Source organism: Nerophis lumbriciformis, linkage group LG28 (genome assembly GCF_033978685.3).
Source record: "Nerophis lumbriciformis linkage group LG28, RoL_Nlum_v2.1, whole genome shotgun sequence".
Lineage (NCBI taxonomy): Eukaryota > Metazoa > Chordata > Actinopteri > Syngnathiformes > Syngnathidae > Nerophis > Nerophis lumbriciformis.
The window spans coordinates 1,826,001-1,838,704 of NC_084575.2; the positions used below are offsets into that span (position 1 = coordinate 1,826,001).

General features: G+C 39.3%; 3 protein-coding genes across 4 annotated transcripts in view; 1 reads left to right on the plus strand and 2 right to left on the minus strand.

The window, feature by feature from the left end:
* LOC133570515 (uncharacterized) overlaps positions 1–12,704 on the plus strand; it is a 905,074-nt gene that overhangs the window by 812,582 nt on the left and 79,788 nt on the right. The window lies entirely within an intron of this gene.
* The window catches only part of LOC133570532 (uncharacterized), a 508,763-nt gene that overhangs the window by 367,869 nt on the left and 128,190 nt on the right, over positions 1–12,704 (minus strand). The gene's annotated exons all lie outside the window — the stretch shown is intronic.
* Positions 7,641–12,704, minus strand: part of LOC140680143 (uncharacterized) — a 51,258-nt gene continuing 46,194 nt past the window's right edge. The window contains exon 3 of the mRNA XM_072916516.1: positions 7,641–9,505. Coding sequence (XP_072772617.1) covers positions 7,934–9,505 — 1,572 coding nt within the window. The 3' untranslated portion in view covers positions 7,641–7,933. The remainder of the gene's footprint in view (positions 9,506–12,704) is intronic.

Here is a 12,704-nt window from a genome sequence, read left to right on the forward strand (position 1 = left end):
CCCCAAAAGAGACAAGCGGTAGACAATGGATGGAGAGCTGCACCTCACACAGCCAGAAAAAGCACATTAGTGTACGCATGCGCGCCAGGCTCTAAGATAAATAATAATTGTCTCTTACCCCGTCTGTAAGAGTTCCATTTAAAAAGGTTGGTTGTACCCCGTCTTTCGGCTTACGGCCATACTACCCTGAACACGTCCGATCTCGGAAGCTAAGCAGGGTCGGGCCTGGTTAGTACTTGGATGGGAGACCGAATTATTTAATTTAATTAGAACACAACAGGAGCAGTAAATATGCAGGGATTACCTAAACTGATGTGTTGTGTTAATGTAGCAATATTAAAGGTGTCATATGTAGAATTTGCATGTCAAGTGATGATTAAATGTCCCTGATATGTCAAAAGGCGTTAATAAATTATGTTCTTTTCCAATACCTCTATAACTGATAACAGTAGTTCAGCTGGGATATGCTCACTTCATAATTAGATTTACAGCCCCGGAATCTTGTTATTGTTTTCATTTCCATGTCCCGCCCTCTACCGTTTGACCAACTAGAAAGTCTGTGAGTGTGTCACATCCAGGTTGCCAGTTACACACCGTCATCTTCGTCTGGCTACTGCCACTGGTAAAGTTACTAAACATGTCAGACCTTAGTCAATCTAAAAGGCCTCATTACCATTTTCAATTTATTCATGACAAAGCCAGGAACAAAACGAGGATTTGTATCAGGGATGCCTTTGAAAGATGGAGACAATTGAAGGCGGAGAAGATTTTTTTCATCTGACGCCAAACTTGCTAATTTCCTCTTTGAAAGGTAAGTCAGGCATTTACCTTTTCTTATTACTTGTAATAAATGGAAATGGACATTTGGTATGTAAACTATATTGTCCAATACAGTCTATGATCTTGTCTAACAAAGCTAGTATGTTCATGCAACCAATGCTTAGTGTGTTGGTGCTCAGCTCCTAGTGTAATGCTTAGCATGGTAGCCCGGTTAATGACACATCCACATATAAGCTAACGGGGGAAATATATGCCTGTTATCCTGTATGTCCATGTGTATTTGAACTGACAATGTAAAATATATTTTCCATAAATAAAACCAATGTGGATATGTGTAGTGTCAGTGCCTATTTCCTTCTCAACATGCTGATAGGCTGAGGAAATGTGTTCCAACATTAGCACGGCTGTCGTCATGGCAATGTGAAAGGTATGGAGACAGACACATCACATGATCAAATAATTCCTCATTGGTGTAGCCTATAGACACACCTTAGTAAAATGTCTCTTTAGTTTTGGGCGTACATTAGGCTGCTAAGCATGCTCTGCTTATTTTCACCAGTAGAACCTTTGCTAGTGTTGGTTGTAGTTTGTTCTAGTCTTTGTTTTCTGATAGTACTGACAACAATCATATGGTTGCTATTTGTTGTGATATTGTACGCAGGCATGATTGCACTTCCTCCTGAAAATAGCCTAATTCTGTGTAAAATGTGTTGGTTAGAGATTTGTTATTGACAAAATGCTTGTCTATTCAGCATTTATGGTCCCAGCACCTCAACCCTTAGTAAGAGGCAGTGGAAGTTGGAAGTTCCTTGGAGTGGCCCAGTCCATGGAGCTGGATTCGGCTGCGTATCTGGCAACCTCAGTCAGGGAGAGAGGAGGGGGACTACAGAATTTTGAATGTGATTGCAGTACCATTTCTGGCCACATTATTACATATGGCACCTTTAAAAAAAAAGCATGCATGTCAGCTTTATGTTAGTAGTAGGGGTGCATGATAAATATTGTACAGATAATTATCAATCTATATATATTAGCTCCAATTGAGAGTTAATTCGGTTTTATGTTGGACATTCGTAGTTGTAGCGGGAGGTTGAAAAGTAACCATGGTTATCAATATCACAAATATATTATAAAATCCATCCATTCATCCATTTTCCACTGCTTGTCCCTCCAATTAAACTTAAATTTTAAAACAAAAAGGCATGAATGACACTAGAGAAAAGCACTTAAAATATTAAGTGAATTTGGTATTTTAAGTGACTTAGGAATCTTTTAAAAAGAAACCAAGATTTTTAATATGCAAATGTTTTTTTTAAATAAAATCCTATTTAAAAAAAAAAAAGGGTGTATATTATATAAAACTGGATATCCATCCATCCATCCATTTTCTACCGCTTATTCCCTTCGGGGTCGCGGGGGGCGCTGGAGCCTATTTTAGCTACAATTGGGCGGAAGGCGGGGTACACCCTGGACAAGTCGCCACCTCATCACAGGGCCAACAAAGATAGACAGACAACATTCACACTCACTGGATATGAATGATAAAAGTAGGAAATAATGGGCGTGCACGTTAGTGAAGTGAAGTGAATTACATTTATATAGCGCTTTTTTTCTCAAGTGACTCAAAGCGCTTTACATTGTGAAACCCAATATCTAAGTTACATTTAAACCAGTGTGGGTGGCACTGGGAGCAGGTGGGTAAAGTGTCTTGCCCAAGGACACAACGGCAGTGACTAGGATGGCGGAGGCGGGGATCGAACCTGCAACCCTCAAGTTGCTGGCACGGCCACTCTACCAACTGAGCTATACCGTTAGCACGTTATTAAGGAGGTAGGACTATTTATTTGACCTCCTTTTAGATGAATCAGTGTTTTGATGTAGCAGATATACATCTTCGAAGACAATAGTAATTTATTGACGGTCCCTAAGCATAAAGTAGTGTTGAGAGCGGCACCTCTCCTGCAATCTCCCCGCAGCATGAGAGAGCAGTGTGGGCACAGTGAGGGGGAGCTTCCGCTGGAGCTCCGGAGGCAAATATCCACCGTGAAAGCAACTTGACCGCCGTAGCAAAGGAAGACAATCACACAAAGGAAAACACAAATAAGCCACGTGAGCTCTGGAAAATTCTCAACAACCAGCTTCCTGGTTGCAGCCAGAAACTGAAAACCAGACTCACCAACATCAACATCAAGGAGGGTGACTCCCTCATTACAGACCAAATGGAGGTAGTAAGCAGACTTCACACCTTTTTCACCAGCATAGCCACAACTCTTGTCAACAAGCTGTCCCACCACTCTGGTCGCTTTGGTGCAGAACACATTAAAGCCTTCTACAGAAAGCTAGGAGTATCCAACAATCATTTCAAATTAGAAATGGTCACAGCTGATGAGGTGTTTAAAAAATTGAGCGTGCTCCACCCAAACAAGGCCACCGGCCTTGACAATATCCCCTCCAGATTCCTCAGGGACTCTGCCTCCATTATTGCCCCGATCATCACGCACATAATAAACCTCTCAATTTCACAAGGCCAAGTACCAACATATTTTAAGATAGCAAGAGTAACTCCCCTCTTTAAAAAAGGAAGCAAATTGGAACCTGGCAACTATTGACCTGTTTCTATTCTCAGTTCCATTTCGAAAGTAATGGAAAACATAATTTATGAACAGGTCGATAGTTACCTTGCCACTAATAAACTCATGTACAAATTACAATCCGGCTTCAGAACTAACCACTCCACTGACACATGCCTTCTCTATCTGACTTCAGAACTAACCACTCCACTGACACATGCCTTCTCTATCTGACTTCAGAACTAACCACTCCACTGACACATGCCTTCTCTATCTGACTTCAGAACTAACCACTCCACTGACACATGCCTTCTCTATCTGACTTCAGAACTAACCACTCCACTGACACATGCCTTCTCTATCTGACTTCAGAACTAACCACACCCCTGACACATGCCTTCTCTATCTGACTTTAGAACTAACCACTCCACTGACACATGCCTTCTCTATCTGACTTCAGAACTAACCACTCCACTGACACATGCCTTCTCTATCTGACTTCAGAACTAACCACTCCACTGACACATGCCTTCTCTATCTGACTTCAGAACTAACCACTCCACTGACACATGCCTTCTCTATCTGACTTCAGAACTAACCACTCCACTGACACATGCCTTCTCTATCTGACTTCAGAACTAACCACTCCACTGACACATGCCTTCTCTATCTGACCGACCACATCAAACATGAGGTGGACGTGGGCATGGTCATGCTGGACCTTCAGAAGGCCTTTGACACCTTTGACCATGCTATACTGTTGGATAAGCTCAAAGCAATCGGATTTGATAAAACCTCATCGAGCTGGATGCAATCTTACTTGGAGGGGAGGGAGCAGGTGGTTGAGTTGAACGGCACCGTGTCCCCCCCCCCCTCTCAGTGAGCTGTGGAGTCCCCCAAGGCAGTATATTGGGGCCTTTACTGTTCCTAGTATACATAAACGACTTGTCATCAGCATGCGACTGTGAATTGTTTTTGTTTGCGGATGACTTGGCCCTGCTGGTATCAGACAAGGACAAGTCACAGGTGGAGAAAATCCTCAGTGCTGAACTCTGTAGAACTTGCACCTGGCTCGTTGACAACAAGCTATCCATACACTTGGGTAAAACAGAATCCATCCTGTTTGGGTCCCACATCAACCTTAAGAAAGTCAATGACTTCACTATAAAAGTGGGTGACATTGTTATCACCAGGAAAGATTAGGTCACCTATGTAGGTTCCATTCTAGAGGCTAATCTTTCCTGTGATAAAATGTCAACCAAGGTAATCAAAAAGGTCAACCAACGAACGAGATTTCTCTGTAGAATCTCCTCTCTGGTCAACAAAAGCACCATGAAGATTCTGGAGGGAACTCTTGTTCAACCCTTTTTTGATTACGCATGCACCTCCTGGTACCCTAGCACCTCCAAAACCCTCAAATCTAGACTCCAAACATCCCAGAACAAGCTAGTCAGATTACTTCTAGACCTCCACCCCAGATCACACCTCACTCCTACCCGCTTCTCCAAAGTGGGCTGGCTCAGGGTGGAGGACAGAGTAAAACAACTTGCACTGAGCCTAGTCTATAAAATCCGCTACACCTCCCTGATACCGAAGTACATGTCAAACTACTTCCTTAACGTAAATGACCGCCATAACCACAACACCAGGGGGAGCTCCACTAACCACGTTAAACCCAGATTCCCATCTAACAAAGGTCTTAACTCATTCTCTTTCTATGCCACATCAATGTGGAATGCACTCCCAACAGGTGTAAAAGAAAGGGCATCTCTATCCTCCTTCAAAACCACAATAAAACAACACCTCCAGACAACTTCAACCCTTGACTAACACCCTCCCTTCCTCATCATACCTCTTCGGATTGTAAATAATCAAATGTAAATAATCAAATGTAGTCACTTTTTCTTATAATTTCTGATCTCTCTCTCTGTGTCCAATACTTGCTGTACATATGTACCAAGTCACACCTACACTGTTCCAATGTCAATTTCTCTGAAGTGTTGATACCAACCAAATGTACCCCCCCCCTCCATATCCCACACCCCGGATTGTAAATAATGTAAATAATTACATTTATATACTGTGATGATTATCTTGTGTGATGACTGTATTATGATGATAGTATATATCTGTATCATAAATCGATTTAAGTGGACCCCCGACTTAAACAAGTTGAAAAACATATTGGGGTGTTACCATTTAGTGGTCAATTGTACGGAATATGTACTTCACTGTGCAATCTACTAATAAAAGTCTCAATCAAGCAACATGCATCTGCTAGCTCATGATCGCCACCACTTCTCAGTGTGGCGAGTTGGAGTACTACAAAAAGCACTCTAATACAGTGCTTAAATCTGTATTTTTAGTCTTATTATCAAGGAATAATGAGGTCACACTTATATTAAAACATTAATGCTAAGGTTTCGTCCAGTATTGGGCCAGTGATGATGATGATGATGATGAAGATGTATCTGTGCAAGTGAACAATTGGATCCACAAGGGACAACAACCCTTTCCACAGACTACACACACACATCAGAAACATCAATGTTAGAAGCCTACAACAATATATGTGAAGAAGACTTTAGGATTAAAAGTGAAGATGTGAGGTGAAATAAGTACAAATGCAGCAATAAAAACAAGCAACTCCACTCACGATGGCTCTAAAGTTCAGTGATGTGTTGCTAACTTCAGCATTTTTCTTCTTTGTTGATGTTTTGCAGTAGTTAACATCCATGATGTAACAATGCTGCTAATCTACCAGAGTCCACATTTTGTTAACCATTTTATTCATTCATACTTTTAATTGGATAATAACATCAATAAAATGCAATTGAAAAAATGTGTGGAAAAAAACAATGAAAATAATAAGATGTCCTCTCTTCAAAGATGAAAAAATAGAATAAAATAGTAGCTACATATATAATATTTGATAAATGCACACAACTTAAAAAGTAACTAGAGGACAACATATAAGACTAGAAGATGAGAAGCACTACATACAACATCAAATATACATTCATATTAAAGGGGAACATTATCACCAGACCTATGTAAGCGTCAATATATACCTTGATGTTGCAGAAAAAAAGACTATATATTTTTTTAACCGATTTCCGAACTCTAAATGGGTGAATTTTGGCGAATTAAACGCCTTTCTATTATTCGCTCTCGAAACGATGACGTCACAACGTGACATCACATCAGGAAGCAATCCGCCATTTTCTCACTTTCGTCGGTGTGTTGTCGGAGGGTGTAACAACACGAACAGGGACGGATTCAAGTTGCACCAGTGGCCCAAAGATGCCAAAGTGGCAAGAAATTGGACGAAATTTGTTCAAAATACGAGGGTGTGGGGAAAGCCTACGAAAATGGTCAGTCGTTTGTTCCGCACACTTTACCGACGAAAGCTATGCTACGACAGAGATGGCAAGAATGTGTGGATATTCTGCGACACTCAAAGCAGATGCATTTCCAACCATAAAGTCAAAGAAATCTGCCCCCAGACCCCCATTGAATCTGCCGGAGTGTGTGAGCAATTCAGGGACAAAGGCCCTCGCTAGCACGGCAAGCAATGGCGGCAGTTTGTTCCCGCAGACGAGCGAGCTAAACCCCCTGGATGTCTTGGCTCATACCGTTCCTTATGCCACCGAAGATGATCAAGAGAAGAATATCCACCCTAGCTTCCCTGGCCTGCTGATATGAGGGTATGTCTACAGAATATATATTAATTGATGAAAACTTTATTCATTACTCGCGGTTTTACGTAAATTATTATACATAAACTGTGTTTACCAATAATTTAGCTTAAAAACAATTATTTTTTTCAATCATTCGAGTACATTCGGGTAGTCTTGTGTAATGCAGTATTTTGTGTCTATTTAGGTATGGTTAACCTGAGTGCTGAAATCGTGGAAAAATATATGTTCTTAGCGCACCTGAAATGGGCTGTCTGCACTCTCAAAGTGCATGTTGTTGCCAAATGTATTTCATATGCTGTAAACCTAGTTCATAGTTGTTAGTTTCCTTTAATGCCAAACAAACACATACCAATCGTTGGTTAGAAGGCGATCGCCGAATCCGTCCTCGCTTTCTCCCGTGTCGCTGGCTGTCATGTCGTTTTCGTGGGTTTCGCTTGCATACGGTTCAAACCGATATGGCTCAATAGCTTCAGTTTCTTCTTCAATTTGGTTTTCGCTACCTGCCTCCACACTACAACCATCCGTTTCAATACATGCGTAATCTGTTGAATCGCTTAAGCCGCTGAAATCCGAGTCTGAATCCGAGCTAATGTCGCTATAGCTTGCTGTTCTATGCGCCATGTTTGTTTGTGTTGGCATCACTATGTGACGTCACAGGAAAATGGACGGGTGTATATAACGATGGTTAAAATCAGGCACTTTGAAGCTTTTTTTAGGGATATTGCGTGATAGGTAAAAGTTTGAAAAAAACTTCGAAAAATAAAATAAGCCACTGGGAACTGAATTTTAAAGGTTTTAACCCTTCTGAAATTGTGATAATGTTCCCCTTTAAACATGCTGTGTTTTTAAACTACATTTAGCACAATCACTGTTTAAGTGTTTTTAAATCCCTGCAGCTTCCATGACTGTTACACACTTGTGTTTACTGACCTGATTCTTAAACCTGAACTTCTTATCACACACAGTGCAACTAAACGGTTTCTCTCCAGTGTGTGTTCTCATGTGTGTGGTCATGTCTCTCTTAGTGTTAAATCTTTTAGCACAAACAGAGCAAGTAAAATGTTTCTCTCCAGTGTGTGTTCTCATGTGTGTGGTCATGTTAGGTTTTGTGGAGAAACTCTTCTTACAAACAGAGCAGGTAAAAGGTTTCTCTCCAGTATGGATTCTCATGTGTGTGGTCATGCTTTGCTTAGTGGAGAAACTTTTCTTACAAACAGAGCAAGTAAAAGGTTTCTCTCCAGTGTGTGTTCTCATGTGTCTGGTCAAGTATGGCTTTGTGGAGAAACTCTTCTTACAAACAGAGCAAGTAAAATGTTTCTCTCCAGTGTGTGTTCTCATGTGTGTGGTCATGTCAACCTTTCTGGAGAAACTTTTCTTACAAACAGAGCAAGTAAAAGGTTTCTCTCCAGTATGTGTTCTCATGTGTCTTGTAAATTTACTCTTTTGTCTAAATAATTTCCCACATTCAGAACAGGCAAAGTGTTTGTTGTTAGTGTGATGTCTCGTATCACCTTTAGAGTCATTTTTACTCTCCAAAGGTTTTTGGATGTGGTCACTGTGATCAGAAGAGTCTGACATCGTGTGCTGTTTCTCTCCAGTGTGTGTTCTCATGTGTATTGTCATTTGTTCCTTTCTGGAGAAACTCTTCTTACAAACAGAGCAAGTAAAATGTTTCTCTCCAGTGTGTGTTCTCATGTGTGTGGTCATGTAATGTTTTGTGGAGAAACTCTTCTTACAAACAGAGCAAGTAAAAGGTTTCTCACCTGTGTGTGTTCTCATGTGTTTGGTCATGTCTTTCTTAGTGTTGAATCTTTTAGCACAAGCTGAGCAAGCAAAAGGTTTCTCACCTGTGTGTGTTCTCATGTGTGTGGTCATGTCTTTCTTAGTTTTGAATCTTTTAGCACAAGCTGAGCAAGTAAAAGGTTTCTCTCCAATGTGTGTTCTCATGTGTGTGGTCATTTGTTCCTTTCTGGAGAAACTCTTCTTACAAACAGAGCAAGTAAAAGGTTTCTCTCCAGTATGTATTCTAATGTGTCTTGTAAAATTACTCTTCTGTCTAAATGATTTCCCACATTCAGAGCAGTCAAAGTGTTTGTTGTTAGTGTGATGTCTCGTATCACCTTTAGAGTCATTTTTACTCTCCAAAGGTTTTTGGATGTGGTCACTGTGATCAGAAGAGTGTGACATCATGTGGTCCATGTCTGACAGTGGAGCAAAGATGCTGTCTGGTTCTGACTTGATATCTTCACAATGCTCTCCATCAGCTTCTGTGATGTGTTGACTTACAAGCTCCGCCCCTCTGTTCTCCTCACTTTGACTGTGATGAAGCTGTAAGGACTGAGCTTCATCTTCATCATGAAGCTGCTCCTCTTTAATGTGGGAGGGGGCCTGTAGCTCCTTCTGTCCCACACTGGTGTGCCACTCCTCTTCATGACTCCCCGCTGACACCCGCTGGACGTCTGCAGAACAAATGAGGTGTTACTGTATTGAAGTTTGCAGTATTCAAACTATTGACATGTGAGCTAGGCCAAATAGACAGTGATGGGCAAGCTACCTGGACAATGTAGTAAGCTAAGCTACAAGTTACTCTCAATTAAATGGAGCTAAGCTATCCTCAGAGAATTGTAGCACGCTACACTACAAGCTACACTGCAAAAGTAGCTTGCCACATCAAATATATATATATATATATATATATATATATATATATATATATATATATATATATATATATATATATATATATATATATATATATATATATATATATTGGCCCACATGTATAATATCAATGTTTATGTTGTCCATGGAAAGAAGTTAGTAAGAAGCAAAAGAAAAACAACCTACCATGGATGACAAAAGGACTGAAAAATGCTTGTCACAAAAAAAAGACATGATATGGAATATTAATAACACAGACATCTATAGAGGCAGAAAATAAGTATAATAAATATAAAAACAAGCTAATTGGTATACTAGGAACATGTAAGAAGGAATACTACAGACAATTATTAAAGAAGAACAGAAACAACATGAGAGCAAGATGGGGCATCCTAAATAGCATCATTAAAAATGCTGCTAAGAAAGATTAAAACCTGTATTTTATACATGGAAATACAAAAAATGACAATATGAACCAAATCGTTGAACGTTTCAATGATTCAAAATGTCTAGGTATAATAATTGATGATAAATTGAACTGGAAATCTCATGTAAAAAATATACAACATAAAGTAGCAAGAAACACGTCAATAATGAATAAAGCAAAACATGTTCTAGACCAAAAATGACTTCATATTCTCTACTGCTCACTAGTGTTACATATCTGACTTATTGTGTAGAAATATGGGAAATAACTACAAAAGTACACTTCATTCATTAACTGTGTTACAAAAAGATCAGTTATAATAATACATCATGTTGGATATAGACAACATACAAACACTTTATTTATTGAATCAAAAATACTGAAATTCCACCACATAGTGAATTTGCAAACAGCTAAAATGATACACAAAGCAAACTATAACCTGCTAGCCAAGAATGTACAACAATTCTCAACAAAAAAGGAGAAATATAATCTTAGAGAAAAATGTAATTTAAAACATTTGTATGCACGTACAACACTTAAGACCTTCAGTATATCAGTATGTGGAATTAAATGATGGAATGGATGAAGCAAAGCAATCAAACAATGTACTAATATGATCCACTTCAAGAAACTCTTCACACTTAAAGTGTTTACAAAGTACAAAGAAGAAGATAAACATTCTCAATTTATTTCATCCATCATTCATTTTCTACATCATCTTACTCATCTCACCATATGAAATATAACTTACTTCACTCATTATTATTTATTTATTTTTATTGTGATTACTTATGGAGTATATTGTGAATAAATTGAGAACAGGAAGTGAACAAAAGGTGTTAGCAACTGTTATGTAAAAGAAAAGGGGTAGGATTAAATAAGCTCTGCTTCTTCCTACTCCTTTTCCAACATGTTGAAAAGACAAATTGGAAATAGTGATGCATCATGTTGTATGCATGCATGTGTGATGTATCATGTTGTATGCATGCATGTGTGATGTATCATGTTGTATGCATGCATGTGTGATGTATCATGTTGTATGCTTGCATGTTCCAAATAAACTCAAAGTCAACACAACTCAACTCAACTAACACTTGGTGGACATTCAAGCCACAAAATGCAAATGGAGTATTGTTGGTGTATTTTGGATGGTTATAGAGGACCTCCCATTGGCTCCATTGCAAGTGGACTTTTTTTACATTCATGAGTTAGAATTAGGGCAGGGTGATATATGTAATATACTGGATATATCGTGGGTTTGTGTCTGTGCGATATAGAAAATGACTATATGGTGATATTGGAGTATACGATCTCACACAGTTGCTTTTAGCTGCAGGCATTACACTACAGGCTCTTCTCACTCTTTCTTGTCTCTCTTCTTCTCACAAAGACAAAAAACAAGCGCACCTTCTTACATACGTCACATACTGTCACGTGTGCAACGTCATACGCTCTCACGGAGCAGACAGATAGCGGCATGGTAACGTTAGCTGTGGTGCTAGTGGTAATACGAGAGAAAGAAGGTGCCAATCTGGTAACAAATGAAGGAATAATTCATTCCCAAGACAAACAGCAGGGGGTCCATCGTCTGGCGGTGGTTTGGCTTCAAGCAGGTAGATGGTGAACAAGTATGCTGCAAAAGCGTTGCTACAAAAAGTAGCAGCACTGCTAATGTAGCATCATTTGAAAAGTCACCCGCTAGAGAATGAAGAGTGCTTGAAACTCTGCATGTCAACATCTCCGTTCAGTGCCACACCCACAAAATGCCCAAGCAACCATTTCCACATCAACACCGTATGAAACAAATAGTCAGCAACAGAACGAGAAAACGTCCGCAGGAACCTACCACATAGCGAAAGAACATACACTATTTGATTTCCTATTATGCAGCTCATTTTTATTTGACACTTATTGAAATATCTTGTGTGACATCATGCACAAAAGTGCACTTTATTTGTTTTTAACTATTGTAGTGGCATTCTGTACAAAAAGTGCACTTTAATTTAGTGTTGTTATGATATGTCATCTTAGTGACATCATGCACAAAAGTGCACTAATAGCTTGCTTTAAATTGTCTCTGACAATCTTGAACTTTCTGTTTGGAAATGACATGAATGTTTGTACCACTGCTTAATAACTGTTTAATAAATACACTTTTGCTAAATTGACTTAGTTGTGATTTCCCTCTCTGCATGAAAGTTTAAAAGTAGCATATATTAATGCAGTATGAAGAAGAATGTTTTAATGTAGACACATAGAATCATCATACTGCTGTGATTATATACATTAAGTGTTCATTCAAGGCTAAGGCAAAATGTCCACATATATATGGTGTATCGTGACATGGCCTAAACATATCCACATATTAATAAAAGGCCATATCGCCCAGCCCTAGTTAGAATACGATTTTTATTTTATTTTTTTAATATATCCACCATCATGTCTTTTATAATGATTGTGAACGATAGAAAAATTCCCCAAAAAAGTGCAGTTCCCCTCTAAAGTCCAATGATTAGATTTAAGACTTGAAGTGTATGAGCATGAAGTGATGAAGCCTACTTG